Here is a 15855-nt window from a genome sequence, read left to right on the forward strand (position 1 = left end):
GCTGGCTCAGTGCGTTATCTGAGAAGCCCTAGAAAAATCCACCTGTACCAAGACCCTTACCTTTCACGCTGCCATACATGAAGCTCCTAGTACGGGGATTGCTATTTCAATTCACACCCTGCAAGCGCACCGGAGGCAGCCGGTAGAGATGCCCAAGGTACCACCCAAGTGCAGAGACCGAGAGTCAGGGAACGTCAAGAGGGGCAGAGGGGCCGCAGTGTAGACAGACCCAATTTACCTCCCAAGGCTGCCTTCCCCTAGATACGGCCGGTAAGTGTTCTAGCCAATGTGAACAAATTAAATAAAGGAAGGACAACTCTGTCTTTCAAAAAGCCGCACCAGCAAGTAGCATGTGATTTCTTGCAAACACTCTTGGGCTTATCTCTCCATGTTAATTGTGACAGTAAAACAATAAAAATCAAGATTTAATTTTAACTCATGTTGATCCGTCTAGCGCAGGAAATGGTGATGATGGGCTGGAGAAATATTAATCCACATTGGTTATTTAACGTCTGCCTTATTTTGAGGAGAGCACTGTCAAAGGCTCCTGCTCGGGACAATGAAAGTCTTCAGTTATATTTTAGTTTATCGCCGGTTTCTCCTTATAGTTCTCCCTCCGTTGGTTTTACTGCCGCTGCCAATCATCGTTCGCACCAAGGTGAGTGAACCTGGAGAGGAGGCTGATGGCTTTCCTGGGTTATTTCGTTGTCCCTTATTGTTTCTGTGTGACGGCCCGGTTCAGAGCTGAAGGGAAGGTGCTGCTTCCAGCTGAAGTCACGATGGTCATACATTGTGTTTTTCTCCTTATTCGTGGTTAATGTTGATCGATTCTCAGTATGACTAACTAGAATAATTAAATAACATACTCAGTCAGAATTGTTCTCTGCCTGGCTAGTAGTTGAGAGGAAGAGCAAAAGCAGCACATCGCTTGGGACCTTCCCATTCCGGTCATCAATCTCCAAGGAGATCCTGGATTAGCACCAATCCGTGCCCCGCGCCCTGGCAGCCGTGCGATACGGGGAAGAGCTGGAAAAGCAACCGGGAGCCCCAGGGTCTAGCACAGACTAATTTACATGTCAGCTCCCTGGCTGGTGTGGGCTCCCAAACCCCCGAGTAATATAGTTTCCTTATGGGATGAGACAACATTGAAAGCACGAAGCAATTTTCCTTGGTTAATTAAGTTTCCTTGGTTAAGAAAATTAAGTTATTGCACCATGTTCTGATCATCTGAGATGTTATTTCATTTTGGCACCCTTATAAGCATTTTTCTGTTTACTTTAAAGTAATAGTCTACTAGTCCGGAACAATAAACCCAAGACATTTTTAATTCCATGGTAAAATGATTTGAATCAGCAAACAGTGAGCATTCTTTGTGCCAGGCATGAGCATGATGACTGTCAGTTGGCACGAGGACAACCCCTGGAGCTAGGCTTTCTGCATCAGGTCCCAGGTCCACCACTTGTACACAAGCTGAGGGACCTGGGCACACCAGCTAACTTCCCTATGCTTCTATTTTCTTATATGTAAGATTGGGATAGAAACAGGCTTGTTGTGAGAATTAAATGCATAAGTTCAAGGAAGTTCTCACTTCCTTGGAGCGCAGCTGGCACACAGTAAGTTGGGCTGCAAGAGTTTCCCAAATGTGTTGACCCACAGCTGGAGCGATTCCCACCGTCCCATAGTGCCTTTCTGATGTTCTTCTCCAACAAGCATCAACCAAGGTTTTACCAGTCTGGGTTAAAATAGCATCACAGTAATCACGATACAGGGGATCCTCAGCCGCCTCGGCAGTCCGCCCCTGGGCTGGGACTCTGAAGGAATTCATGTGAGCTAATGGAAAGGCTACCAAGGTAGTTGGAGAAGGGACTGGCCCCTGCTGCCCTGGCTACCTACTAACCACCAGCTCTAGCGGCGCCCCTGGCTGGGCCTCTCTTCCCACTAATGTCTCACAGTTCCCTGTTGGAGAAGGGACCTTCCCCACCCCTTTCTGGTCAAACATCCTTCTGAACCCTCACAGCCCTAAAGAATGTCTAGTGATAGCAACAGGCACAGTCCATTGTTTTGGTTTGGTTGGTTTTGTTTTTCCAATTTTGTGGGGCTAATCTTCCCCTCTCCCCGTCTTCCCTTCCTAATCTAGCTACTTCTGAGGACTCCTCTAGGAGTCTCTGGCGGCCACTAGACGACACAGGGCTCTCATCCACATGCTCGGCCCAAGCCCCCTTTGTAGACCTGTTCCTCTGGCTAGCATGTGTGGTGGTTCCCTTTTAACTGCCCTGGGCCTGGGGCTCCCCCCGATCTGGTGACTACTACCATTCTACTATGACTGCATCCTGGTTCATACCCGGACCTTGCTATATTTTAATATTTCTGGTTAGCTTCAGTGTGAGTCCTTACTTATGGCAGAGAAAATGAGAAACCAAACAAGTCGATGCAAGCTTAGGCTGCGGCTGCGTATCTTCTGTGCTGCTCCTTTGATGTACTCATACATGACACTTTGATGATCTTCCATAATTTTCAGAGACAGTGAATATAAATTCTTTGAAAGGGAGAACAACCAAATAAATAAAAAGCGGTGGTTTCAGCGCATGATTCATTAATCAGAAAGTGTATTCTTGCCAAGAAATGCAGTCACTGATTTTTTCCCCAAGGTGTTATGATACGAGTACGTTAGGCCTGTGGAGAGACCAGAGACCTGGCACCAAGTTGCATTTGACGAACTGTGTTCCTCTTTCCGTTTCCGCTAATCAGCTCATTTGTTAAAACTCAATCAATGTTAATGTGAGGGTTTTTTCCTAGTACAATAACATGATTTCATTTTTGGCTGCTTCAAATGCATATTCAATCATTCAATCAACTGCTGAATAAACTCAAAGAATATTATTTTAACTCTTCCTTACAATGAAAGCAGAACTTTTTTTTTTTTTTTTCCAAGAATATGGGCCTTTGGAGGGTATGAACCTAAAGTAGAGGCTACTGAGACAAGGACGCAAATCAACCTATTATGACTTTTAGGTTACTGAACTAGAGAACTCAGTGCTTCTAAACACTCAGTAATAGAACAACTAAAGAATCCAGACAAAACAAAAAAATCAATTTTGATTTGTAAAGACACAGTAAATCTACACAATGTAGGATGAATAATGAATTACTGACTGACTTTTTCCCCATTTTCTACCGATTATTGGGTTGTTTCTATGGACTGGCCTTACCCCTTACTTTAGTTCCATCTCAGTTCAGAAATGTGGCGTCAACGATAAGGAGCCCTCCGTGGTTTTATGGTGAATTACTCAGAGTGAAGGAGAAGGGAACCCTTCGCAGAGCGCACCTCTCCACTCGGCATCCTACGTGATTATCTTATTTAACCTTCATCACTAATCATAAGACAATCATGTATATCGTATCATCACAATTGATGCTCACAGATATGTGACCCAACAAACGTCGCCCACCCAGATACTGTAGGAACTGGACTTAAACCCACATTCTGTCAGAACTCAGAGCTCATGCTTAAGCAGTAGTTATGTCTTTTCCGTACTTATACTTTTGAAGATTGACCCCCTATTTTGCACAGTTAGATAAAGTGTGACTGGAGAGTCGCTATCAATAGCTCGGGTGTTTCTCTGAGTTAATACTTCGGATGGGTCAAACCCCAGGCGAGGTATATCTCAGCCATTTCCTCAGTTGACCTCATGCTACCCAACGTCTTGAAGGTAGATCATTGCCGTGATTCTAACCACAGGGAGGGGCCTGCACCGAAGCAGCAGTCGTCTGTGCCATTTGCTGAAAGTCCCAGAGTCCCAGCTGCACACGTAGGTCACGTGGGCTTGTCAGAATATGCTGCCCCCCTTCACACCTGTGCCCAGATGTCCACCAGGATCACAGCATTAGGTTGGCATCTTCCTATCTTCTAGTTGGAAGAAATTTTAAGATTGTGGTTTTCAGTGTTTTCCTGGAAATATTTTATAGCAAAGAAGAATATGCTCCCAGGCATAAGTCAAACAGAAGCTCTAATTTAATCCTTATAAATTGGGTATTATTATTATTAGTCCAATGTTGCAGATAGAAGCAGAGATGTAAACAAGTAAATACCTTGCCAAAATGTGGTATATAGATGTTTCTGATCAGCATCTGTCTAACTCTAGAGCCGAGATTTCAACCACAACTGAATATCTATGTGTTTATGGCTTCCACGGTGTTGTGATATGTATACTCGTAATACGTTGGGATAAATATCACTTTACTAAAGGAATCCTGTTTTCTCATTGCTTCACACTAAAACATCAGGAATGCTGTCTTTTTTATTGTCACATAAGCACAGAGGTAGTCTTAGTCTTTCTCCAAGTAGTTGTTAGTGATCAATTAAACAAGCCTGTAATATTATTCCTACTAATGTAAATAATTGAATGAAATTAATAATTGCACTGAATTTTTCTCACTTTGGAGAGGAAGTTTCTTAAGTATTCCCAGAAAAAAAGTTAAAATTGGCCTAGAGTACATGCCATAGTTCCAACGATATCCTCTTGCAACTTTCTTTTTTTTTTTTTACTATTTCAAGTATCTTGTTAATTTTTGCTCTTCTCAGTACTCTGTACTATGTCTTTTCTCATTTTTTTCAATTATTGGCTTTTCTTTGTCTCTCTATTAATAAAACAAAGAGATAGAAAGAAGGCCCGGGTTTTTTGAGGAGCTGTAAGTGGTAAAATTGAGCAATAATATTTTCTGTGTGTATAGTGCATTTCTTCCAGGTATGTCTCACTCTGTCTGGCTTATCCCTGATTTGTCTTTAATTAGGACCCTCCTTTTTATAGATTTTATTTTTTTATTTGAGAGAGAGAGAGAACGCACACGCACATGTGAGCATAAGTGAAGGGGGAGGGAGAGGGAATTGCAAGCAGATTTTGTCCTGAGAGAACCCCACGCCCAGTCCATCTCAGGACCCTGAGCTCTTGACCTGAGCCAAAACCAAAAGTCTGACCCTCAAGCTGCTTAACTGACTGAGCCACCCAGGTGCTCTAGGACCCCTTCCCGAGATAAGGGGAAGGGAAACAGACACACGGATATTGAGCTGCTTGCCTCAGTTGATTGGTTGTAAAACCAAAACCAGATTTCAGTTATTTCTCAGATACATCAGGATTTCTCTGCAAAATATTTTACATGAGGAGAGACTTGAAGAGAGAACAGGAGAGTCAACACAGCAGAGCATGAGTGCACAGGCACAGCGCTGGTGAGGGAGGGAGGAACCACAGCATGAAGGGCCAGTGGTATTTCTGCAGCTGTCACGTGCTACCTGTGTTTCCTTCACAATATATTCATCTGTTTCATTATGAATTTCCTTTTTTTTTTTTAAAAGATGTATTTATTTGAGAGACAGTCAGTGAGAGACAGCATGAGAAGGAGGGAGAGGGAGAAGCAGGCTCCCTGATCAGCTGGGGCTCTATCTATCCCTGAGCAGGGAGCCTAATGTGGGGCTCTATCCTAGGACCCGGGGATCATGACTTGAGCCACTCAGATGTCCCCATATCATGAATTTCAAAGTTATGATAGAAATAATAAATAGAAGAAATGATCTATAATGAGAGACTTATGGTGCCAAATCTAAAAAAAATCTGGGAGAAATATTGTGCTCATAGAGAAATGCAAACCTGTAAGTGAGAAAGAATGTACTAAAAGGAGGGAAGTCTGACAGAGAAAATGAAAATGAAGGGGATAGAATTTAAAAAGACTACAAGTGAAAGAAGAGGAAAGGGAGGAATTCCAAGCAAAACATAATGAACTTTGAAAGGGACAAGTCAAATAAGCATATTAACAGAAATAATTGATATTGTTTTAAATGTTCTTTTAAAATATGGTAGGGATTTAAGATAAGGGGGGAAATGCTGTAAACTCCAAGAAAGTAAGCATTTTAGCCACAAAAGAGCATCAGAATGATGGAGGGCGAGGAAAAAGAAAAAAGAGAAATCATGGTAATAGTAATGTGGTCGATGAGCAAAACCAAGAAATCCAGATTTGGTGTATATTCTCCACGAATATCTTATGAGAACTTGCTAAGCCCAAAGTGCTGCGCTAAGTGAACTGTGGGATATTAGCGTAAGTGTAAAGGAATGCTTCAGCTTCCAAGTAGCTTGCACAGTTGCCACCTACGCTATGGCAAATATTAATCACAAAACAAGGTTGTATATAAATATGTGCCAAGTGATTTAAACAAATCATTTGTGTCTAGACGTGTGATTAAAAGGTAGTTAATCTCCGGGGAGTCATCCTCCTCCATCCAGCCCCTCCACGTCCCCAGCCACACCCAGTCCCATTGCCCACCACCTGCTGCTCCTTTCTTTATCTCAGAGAACCTGCTGGCCTTCACCCCGTTCCCAGGGCTGAAACCTGTGTCATCTCAGGTGCTTCAGGTCATCGGGCTGTGTTGCCTCATCTCCAAAATCCAACCCCCTCCCATCTGCTTTTATTTTTTAAAGATTTTTATTTATTTATTCATGGTAGACAGGGAGAGGCAGAGACCCAGGCAGAGGGAGGAGCAGGCTCCCTGCAGGGAGCAACGTGGGCCCTGACCTCGGGTCCCCAGGATCACGCCCTGGGCCCAAGGCGGCGCTCCACGCTGAGCCATCTGCTCCGTCATCTGCCTTCCCCCGGCCCTGCTTTCCTCGGGCCGCCCCCTCTCTTTCCCATGGACCATTTCACAGTCTTCTCCCCCAGGCCTCCTGCCCAAGTGCTACTTCCAAAATATCAACCTGGTCCTATTGCGCCCCTGGTCCAACTTCTTCGGTGATTTCCCTTTGCCTACAGGGGAAAAAGTGTCTACACAAGCCGTGTCTACACTGATGGGCCTTTAAGATCTTGCCATGCATTTGCCCTAACAACCAGCCCGCCAGCCCAGCACCTGGTCCCGCGTTCACAGCTCCCACACCAGCATCATCTCCCTGGATGAAGTCCCTGGGCGGCCGCCTGGAGTCTTGGGGGTGCATCCTCCACCCTGGTCCTGGGGCGCCCTCTCCCTCACTCTGTCCTGGACAAGGGGGCTGTGGCTGTGGCCTCACGTCCTTTCGGCGCTCCCTTGCACCTGGCCCAGGCCTGGGGACAGTGTGCTTCCCCCGGGCCTATAGGCCTTGGAGACGTCGGCCATTGCAGAGCGATGCTGGGGTGAGGGCTGATGGCCTGTCCCCACAGAAAGATGGCCTGTCCCCGCAGAAGGATGACCTGTCCCCACAGAAGGATGGGGAGCTTCCCCAGCCTCAGAGGCAAAGATAGGGCACAGGAGAAGAAAGATGGGGAAAGGAAGGGACTTCAGATAGAGTGGAAGTGTAGCAAGGGGACGCAGCAAGTGCTGGTAGACGAGGAGGTCCATTTTTATGCCTGGCTTGGCAACAGTAATAAAGGTGACCGTGCAGTCTACGCCTCACAGCAACCTGAGAAATCCTCAGTAGCATCCCCATCATCCCATCACCCCATCACCCCATCACCCCCATTACCCTATCATCCCCATCACCCCATCACCCCATCACCCCCATCATCCCCATCATCCTCATCATCCCCATCACCCCATCATCCCATCACCCCCATCACCCCATCATCCCCATCATCCCCATCACCCCATCATCCCATCACCCCCATCACCCCATCACCCCATCATCCCCATCACCCTATCATCCCCATCACCCCATCACCCCCATCATCCCCATCATCCCCATCACCCCATCACCCCCATCATCCCCATCACCCCATCACCCCCATCACCCCATCATCCCCATCATCCCCATCACCCCATCACCCCCATCATCCCCATCACCCCATCATCCCCATCATCCCCATCACCCTATCATCCCCATCACCCCATCACCCCCATCATCCCCATCATCCCCATCATCCCCATCATCCTATCATCCCCATCACCCCATCACCCCCATCATCCTCATCATCCCGATCATCCCATCACCCCATCATCCCCATCACCCCCATCACCCCATCATCCCCATCACCCCATCACCCCCATCGTCCCCATCACCCCATCATCCCCATCACCCTATCACCCCATCACCCCCATCACCCCATCACCCCATCATCCCATCATCCCTATCACCCCATCACCCCATCATCCCCATCACCCTATCATCCCCATCACCCCATCATCCCCATCATCCCCATCATCCCCATCACCCCATCACCCCATCATCCCCATCATCCCCATCATCATCCCTGATGAGCAGAGACTTGATGACAGGTGGAGCAACCTGCCCAGCTCACCGCCTCCTGAAGGAAGGGAGGGGGTTCAAACGCAGTCTGGGCGGCTCCCGAGCCCATCAGGGACATTGCGTCTTTACTAGGATTTGTGTCCCACCTTTAGGAGCTCGTGCCCAGTTTGCCTCCCTCCATCGTCTCTGGGTTTTAATCACAAAGCGAGAGAGGAGGGGACGTCCCCTGCCTGGGCCACAGGGTGACCACAACTCGGGAGGAGCAGGAGCGGCCGCAAGCCCCGGTGGCCCTCAACGACAGGGGCTGCAGCCACCCCGGCCCCCCTCGTCTGTAAAGTGGACCAGGCCCTGGAGGAGCCTCCAGCGGCATCTGTGGGCGGCTGTGGGTGCGAAGGCCACGGCGGCCCGGGGTCCGGAGGCGGTGGTGCACCCTGCACGTTGGCCCCCAGGCCGGGGCTAGTGAGCTGGGCCACCTGTCTGGTGCCACCGTGTGCACAGCAGGTGCAGACAGCACGTCCCCCTCGCTAACTAGCTGCAGGGGTCAAATGGAAAGAGGGAGTTAAACATTCTCCAGTAATTGGCAGAGTGACTCCACCCATGGCCTTTCCTTGCCATCCATTTGGGCTAAAAAGTAACAAGAAATGCTAGTTATTTTTCCTTGACTTTGTAAGTTGAGCTCCTCCTTACTCTTCATCTTCCGACAGGAGAATATTTCTAATCATTTTAAGCCTTGCAATTAATATGGATTGAGTCTTGAGAAATCCCTGCCGCAGAAGGGGTAGGTGTATCACAAACTATGCAAGCCCTTTACAGGCTCTGTCAAATAATAATAGTGTTTTTCTCGTAGCACCCAGATTTAAAATGCATGATTTTTCTCCTTTCTTAATTGCTCTGCGTTCTCTTTAGAAAATCAATTGCAGCGAGTGAGGCCCATGATTGGTCCTGCTTTTCTCAAGCTGTGCTGAGCGATCGTGCCCACATGTGTACTAATTCATCAGCCAAATTGCTCCCTAATATCCGTCAGAGTGTCATTAAAAAATGGAGGGAAGGGGTGAAAAAAACTATGTTTTACAGACTAATTTTTATTTCAATTCCGTCTGGAGGTATAATTTAAAAGAGAAACAAGGTGATTTTTAAATATAATCAGCCGCACTTCCCAAGACAGTTTGACAGTCGGAATTTGTGGGGGAGAAGCCATTATCCAAATTGCCTAGTCATGGCTTCATGTGCCTTCCTGCCTCTGCAGCGAGCACCCCGGCTGCACTCGGTTGAGGTGGTGAAGACGAGATACGACTGCATTATTGTTAAGTGGGGCCTGGGGAAGATAGTGTTCGACGCAGGAAAAGTTTTAGCTCTACTTCTTGTTTCCTGGCAAGAGAGATGAGAGCTCCGGGAAACACGGAGAAACATTTCCCCTGTGGGGTGAGGTTACGATATCCAGTGCCAGCAGGTAGGAGAGAATGCAGAAAAGAAAGCAAGGTTCCTATGCTGAAGAATTTTATATCTAGGGTAGTGATTAAGACTTTTACATAGGGGTCAAGGCATATAAATAGAAACAACCGTAGGAAGAACACAGCAAAACTGTGAAAGGAAAACAACTCAACAAATATTACTGGTGCTCACTACACGCCAGGCATTGCCTTAAGTACTGGGAACAGAGCAATAAATGACAAAATATATGTTCTCGTGGCGTTTCTGCTTGGATTGAAGCCCGGCTCTACCTCATCTTAGCAATGTGGTCATTGATCTCTATTTGAACAGGCAATTGCAATGCCTACCTCGAAGAGTTTTGGTGCAGACTAAATAAGAGGAGTTGTGCGGAACTCCAAGTACTGTACCTGGTGTGTGGTAGCATCCTCATAAAGCATCCTTTTACTTATTCAGAAGACAGAAAAGCAGCGTTGTCTATTTACTTGACAACTTACTTTAGATGTCTTTACCTTTTAAGTAAGTTCTTGCATCTACAAAGCTTGTGATCAGCAGTTCAGCTCACACAGTTAGGGCTCCTCCACCCCAACCACCCTCCACTCTAAACAGATGCATGTTTCCTGTGGACCAGAGTGAGTCAGACAAGCAAACAAGGGTAGTGAAGGTGAGAACCTTATGATTGAAATGCTCTCCCATCATCCTGGGTTCAGGCAAGTTCAATGACCTGAACTAAGGGCCAGAGAGTAATTTTCTTGTAGCTACCAGGAAAAAAAAAAAAAAAAAAAAAGCTACATCGACAACTGTCTGTGCAGCATTCACAGGAAGCAGGCGCTTCCCAGCCTCTCATCTAGGACATGACTCAAGCTACTGGGTCCGGCTAGACGAGTGGATTTGCATGGTCCTGGCCGGACAGGACCCCAGGCTGCCAGGAGAAGACATTCCAGGTGGGAAGCTAGGGACTTAACTGGAGGCAACTGTAAAGATTCTAGATGAGGAATAAAAAATACAGAAAGAATATGCACAAAAATAAAACAACTACCACACAGCATAAATATGAAAACAAAATCTCGGGCAGCCCGGGTGGCTCAGCGGTTTAGCGCCGCCTTTAGCTCAGGGCATGATCCTGGAGACCCAGGATTGAGTCGCGCGTCAGGCTCTCTGCATGGAGCCTGCTTTCCCCTCTGCCTGGGTCTCTGCCTCTCTCTCTCTCTCTCTCTCTCTCTCTCTCTCTCTCTCTCTCTGTCTTCCATGAATAAGTAAATAGAATCTTTAAAAAAATTAAAAAATAAAAAATAAAATCTCAACATGCAAGAAGACAATTAAGACTGAGAATGGAAGCACAGCGATGAAAGCACTCCAAATAGAATGAAAACAAAGGGGAATCAAGGCAAGTTTGAGAAAAATATAAGATGGGGGCTTGAGACACAGATTGCAGAACTTGTTGAAAAGCTGTAATAATGAAAAGAGTTTAATAATTTTGCGATATGTGATTTTCAAAAGGTGGTGATGACTGAGGGACAAAATAAAGAGCCCAGAAACCTATCTGCCTGCATTTGTAGAAATTTGGCACAGGAAATATAGAGCAATAGGAAGTGGTGGGGGAAAGATGGACCATCTAATTTAAAAAGACAGGCATTTTGGCTACCCATTTATGAAAAATAAGGTGTCTGTTTCCTATACAAATAAATCAAGGCCCCACACTTGAAACTTTATAAACTTTAGACAAAAAACATGGGAGTGTATAATATAGGAAAAATTTCTCATACAAGGTCGTAAAAACATAGCAAAGAATTTGATAATAACTGCACTACAACCAAAAGTAGAATAAAGCAAATTGCAGAGAGGAGCCAGAGATCAAGAAAAATATTTGGAAATATTTAAGTTATAAAGAAATGATAAGAATTCTAAAAATAACTCTACAAATCCATGAAAAAGAGAAGCAAACAAGCAACAGAAAAATGGTAAGAGGCTATAAATAAGGTAATTTGTATGAGAGAAACAATTATGTTTCAATAACCATGAAAAAATACTTTAAGGTATTCAAGCAAATACAAATTAAATTAAGAGGAACTTTCCATATCATCAGATTGTCAAATAAATAAACTAGCCCAATATACCCAAAGTTGGCGAGGTGGAATTTTCTCCCATTATTGCTACTGATATAAACTGATAAACCATCTTGGATACCAAATGGGCAAATATCCCTACAGTTGGACTCCTCTTCCACTCAGAAATTTCACCACTACTTTTATACTCTAGCTTAGAAAATCTCTTTCCTTTATCCACACGAAGATACGTACGAAGATGTTCATAGCCTTATGATAATGAACAATTGGGAGAAAAGCCCTAAATAGCCTTCAGTAGGAAAATGGACAAATGAATTGTAATATGTTCATAAAAAGAAATGCCATGTCCATTTAAAAGGAATGAATAAGTCTATGTGTATCACTATGAACGCATTTGAAATACATGAGTAAAATGATAGAGTGAAAAATAATATATTTCTTCTTTCACAAGTGGAAGAACAAGCCGAAAAATAACATATACAGTAAACCTTATTTAGTCTTAAAATCTTGTGTCGTTTGTCAGTGTGTTCATGTCTACGTGTAGGAAAACCACAAAAACATGGATGGAAAGGATACGACCCGCACCGTAGACGGTGGCTGACTTTGGGGTTGACAGAGGAGAGAGAAATGAAGAAGTGGCTTACATGTCTTGAACTATATGAGGAATGTTTTATTTTCCTAAAAAGTTTCAAGCAAATGTGGCCAAATCTTGCTTAAAAATTTGAAGCATAGAGTGTGTTATATTATTTTTCATGTGTTCTTGGTATTTCATTAAAAAACTCTTAAAAGATATATTGCTAGCAGGGTTCTAATACTTTGTTCTATTGTCAGGGAAGAGGAATTTCTTATCCATATGGGTAATCAGTCTACACGTCCCGGCTTCATCCCTCGGGTGGAGGTGGCCCCGCCGGAGCCAGGGAGGCACGTTGTACCCACCGAGGCAGGAAACCATGGCTAAGTGCCACTGCCTCATCCTGTGTAACGGAATTTGCAACATCTGCATTTGGCACGACTACCTCTGTCCATGTAATTTTTGGAAGTGGTAGGGAGTATATACATTTTTGAGCAGAAAATTTTGTCCTTTTATTTTATTTTGAGGTATTTTTATTTAGGGAAGCCCTCTCAGCTCCCTCCACCCCTTGTTTCATGTGTGTAGTATTTTGAGAATGAATCATGATTTTATTTCTTTTTTTAAAGATTTTCTTTATTTACTCATGAGAGACCCAGAGAGAGGCAGAGACACAGGCAGAGGGAGATGCAGGCTCCCTATGGGGACCCGATGTGGAACTCGATCCTGGGACCCCGGGTAACGCCCTGAGCCCAAGGCAGATGCCCAACCGCTGAGCCACCCAGGCATCCTAGAATGAATCATGATTTAAAAAATATTTTTTGTAAGATGGGTCTTAGAATTTTGAACCTTCCTTTTCTTTCTGTATTTTCCATCACAATAAACAAAAAAGGAGACAATGTGTTGCTCTACTTTAGCTCAAGAACTCATGTACTAAAGTTCTTTGCTATTTCTAGAACAAAATTTTACTCAAATTGTTACTTGTTATGGTTGCAGAGTTCATTTTAATAAAGACAACAGTACTTCCCCATACCCGAGAGGAATTGGAAGGGGCGGGGGACTTGACAACTGGCCTTCTTTTCCCGTAGCTTTACCATCGTTCACGGTAGTGGCTGCGGTCGCCGTGGTGGACAGCGGCGATGATGGTAGAGAGGCTCTATTTTAGGAGTAAGGCGCTTGCTGAGAAGGTGAAGAGAGGGAAGAGAAAAAAAATGAAAGGGATCCACAGGAAACAAAGATGCTATAGCTACAGATAACGGGTCAGTCTCCGGATTTCCACTGATGGAATGAAGGAATTTTATCCAGGACACAATTCTAGTGGTAGCACAGACAACTGACAATTTTTCTCCTTCATCAGAAGAATGTGTTTGCCAGAAATTATTCACCCTGATATTAGTGGTTTTTTTTTTTGACTACCTATATGACTAACAGAAAACAATGGAATGTTTGTGTTTGCCAAAAATTATTCACCCTGATATTAGTGTTTTTTTTTTGACTAACTATATGACTAACAGAAAACAATGGAATGTTTTCCTTTATCTTTTGTTGCTTCTTCTTAACAAGGATATTTGTAGATCTTGTTTATTTTTATTTTTTTTTAGATCTTGGTTTAAAAAAAAAGGATTCTATATATTTTAATATTAGATTCTTAAAAGCATCGTATCTGGATTAGCCTTCTGTTGTTAAAAGCCTGAAGAGTGTTGGTGGGAAAGAGTACTTTCCTGCCCACCTCTCCCAGCCTGACAAAGAAGGATCACAGGACAGAAAGCTGGAAGGAGGTATTCCTGGGATGGTGGACCCATCAGTAGGACGACTGTTGTTTATCAAAGAGGGACACTTTAGGAATGAAAAGGGTTGCTAATCAGAAAGACACCAATACAACAGGGGTAAACCAGCACTATCCCCCCAAACTGAGGCAGATTGCCCTCCTGCCCACCAGCCCCGATTCCTTCTCTTCTATGCTTTGATTTTTCATTAAGTTATGAAAAATGGGGCATTTCCCACAGATTCTGGGAAGCTATCTCTTTAAGGACAATGCAGGTGTGGTGCCTTAGCCAGCTACAATTATAATCCCCTGGGACTTATATGCAAAAATATAAAATGTGAGGACGCCTGGGTGGCTCAGCAGGTGAGCGTCTGCCTTCAGCCCAGGCTGTGATCCTGGAGACCCGGGATCGAGTCCCACATCGGGCTCCCTGCATGGAGCCTGCTTCTCCCTCTGCCTGTGTCTCTGCCTCTCTCTCTCTCTCTCTGGGTCTCTCATGAATAAATATATAAGATCTTTTAAAATATATATATATAAAATCTGCATGAGTGTTTGGAGGAAGCTCCATAGACAAGATATAAATTTGAACCTTAACTCTGAAGGATGGGCAACTTTTCCAAATAAGTTCTGAGTGTAGGGATTGTACTTAGGCAAGACATGGCCTGGAAGCAAGTGTCTGGTTTCCGAGTTGGACCCAGAGTTAGAGATAAGGGGGAGAGTCTGGGGAGGAGGTAACCCGGTGCTTGTCAAACTCCAGCCTGTGCAGGAGTCACCTGGGAAGCCTGCTCCCGATTCAGTCTGGGGAGGGCCTGATGTCTGCCTGCGTGAGCTGCGGGTCCAGGGGCCACATGGCGGGGTGCAGAGAAGTGCAAAGGGACAGCCTGTGTGTTGATTCTGGAGCAGCAGGGCAAGATCTACTCGCAAGGCAGGGTATCTGGGTAGCATTTTTATTACCAGAGATTTTATTCAAATGCCCACAAAGGCCGAGCAGGGAAGCCAGAAAAGTGACGGGGAGCCATGCACAACTGAAAAGCACAAGGCTGTCTCTAAAGGGTGGGCTCCCCTTGAGTGCAAAGGACTGTTGACGTAGAATATGGTCCTAGCATTACCAAATTCCTCAGTTTTTCAAGGAAAGCCAGAAATCCCGATTTTATTTTTAATATGAAATGTGTTGGTTCATAAATCATAATTCTAAGGAAACACACACTCACACACATTCCATCGTGAGTCAAATACGTCGTATTTTCCTGTTGGGCTTGGTCATCAGCTTGCAACTGCTTCATCTAACTTGTGGAGCAGGGTCCAAGAGTCCAGAGTGTGGTTACAGGCAGGTCGAGCCGTGACTAAGGGCCCCTGGGGACTTCCCCGCAGGATCCTGGCTCACCATTACCTACTCAAGTTCAGGAGGAGGCTGCGTGATAAGGAGTGGGGGTCAGAGCCCAGACACCGAGAAGGATGTAAATCAACTCTAGGAATAGAGACGTGATGCCAGGAGGTCGTGGGCTAGGTCTTCGTACAGTCAGAGTGGACGGGGCCTCAAATGCAAGATGAGGATTTCAGATCATTTCCAATAAACGACTGAAAATCCCTGACTTGATTTCGCATCAGGGCAGGGCCAGGTGAAATAGGACCGTTGTTAGGGAAACTAATAATTCAGTACTTGGAATTTTGCTTTTGATCGTGCTTTAAAGTGGCCACGCGTGAGCGGCCGGTGACGTCCCGCTGAGGAGGCCCGTGTTGGGATGAGGCCGGGGTGGTGGCAGCTGGCGCCGGGTTTCCTATTTACTTTTCTGTTCCGACGCTCAGCTGCAGCTGGTGCTCCCAGCGTCG

General features: G+C 45.2%; 1 protein-coding gene across 3 annotated transcripts in view; it reads left to right on the forward strand.

Annotated features, from left to right (window-relative positions):
* The first annotated feature begins 500 nt into the window (after positions 1–500).
* Positions 501–15855, forward strand: part of SLC13A1 (solute carrier family 13 member 1) — a 105325-nt gene continuing 89970 nt past the window's right edge. For all 3 annotated transcript variants that reach the window (XM_072783281.1, XM_072783280.1, XM_072783279.1), the window contains exon 1: positions 501–658. In XM_072783281.1, coding sequence (XP_072639382.1) covers positions 560–658 — 99 coding nt within the window. In that variant the 5' untranslated portion in view covers positions 501–559. The remainder of the gene's footprint in view (positions 659–15855) is intronic.

The sequence above is a fragment of the Canis lupus genome, chromosome 18, assembly GCF_048164855.1.
Source record: "Canis lupus baileyi chromosome 18, mCanLup2.hap1, whole genome shotgun sequence".
Classification (NCBI taxonomy): Eukaryota; Metazoa; Chordata; class Mammalia; order Carnivora; family Canidae; genus Canis; species Canis lupus.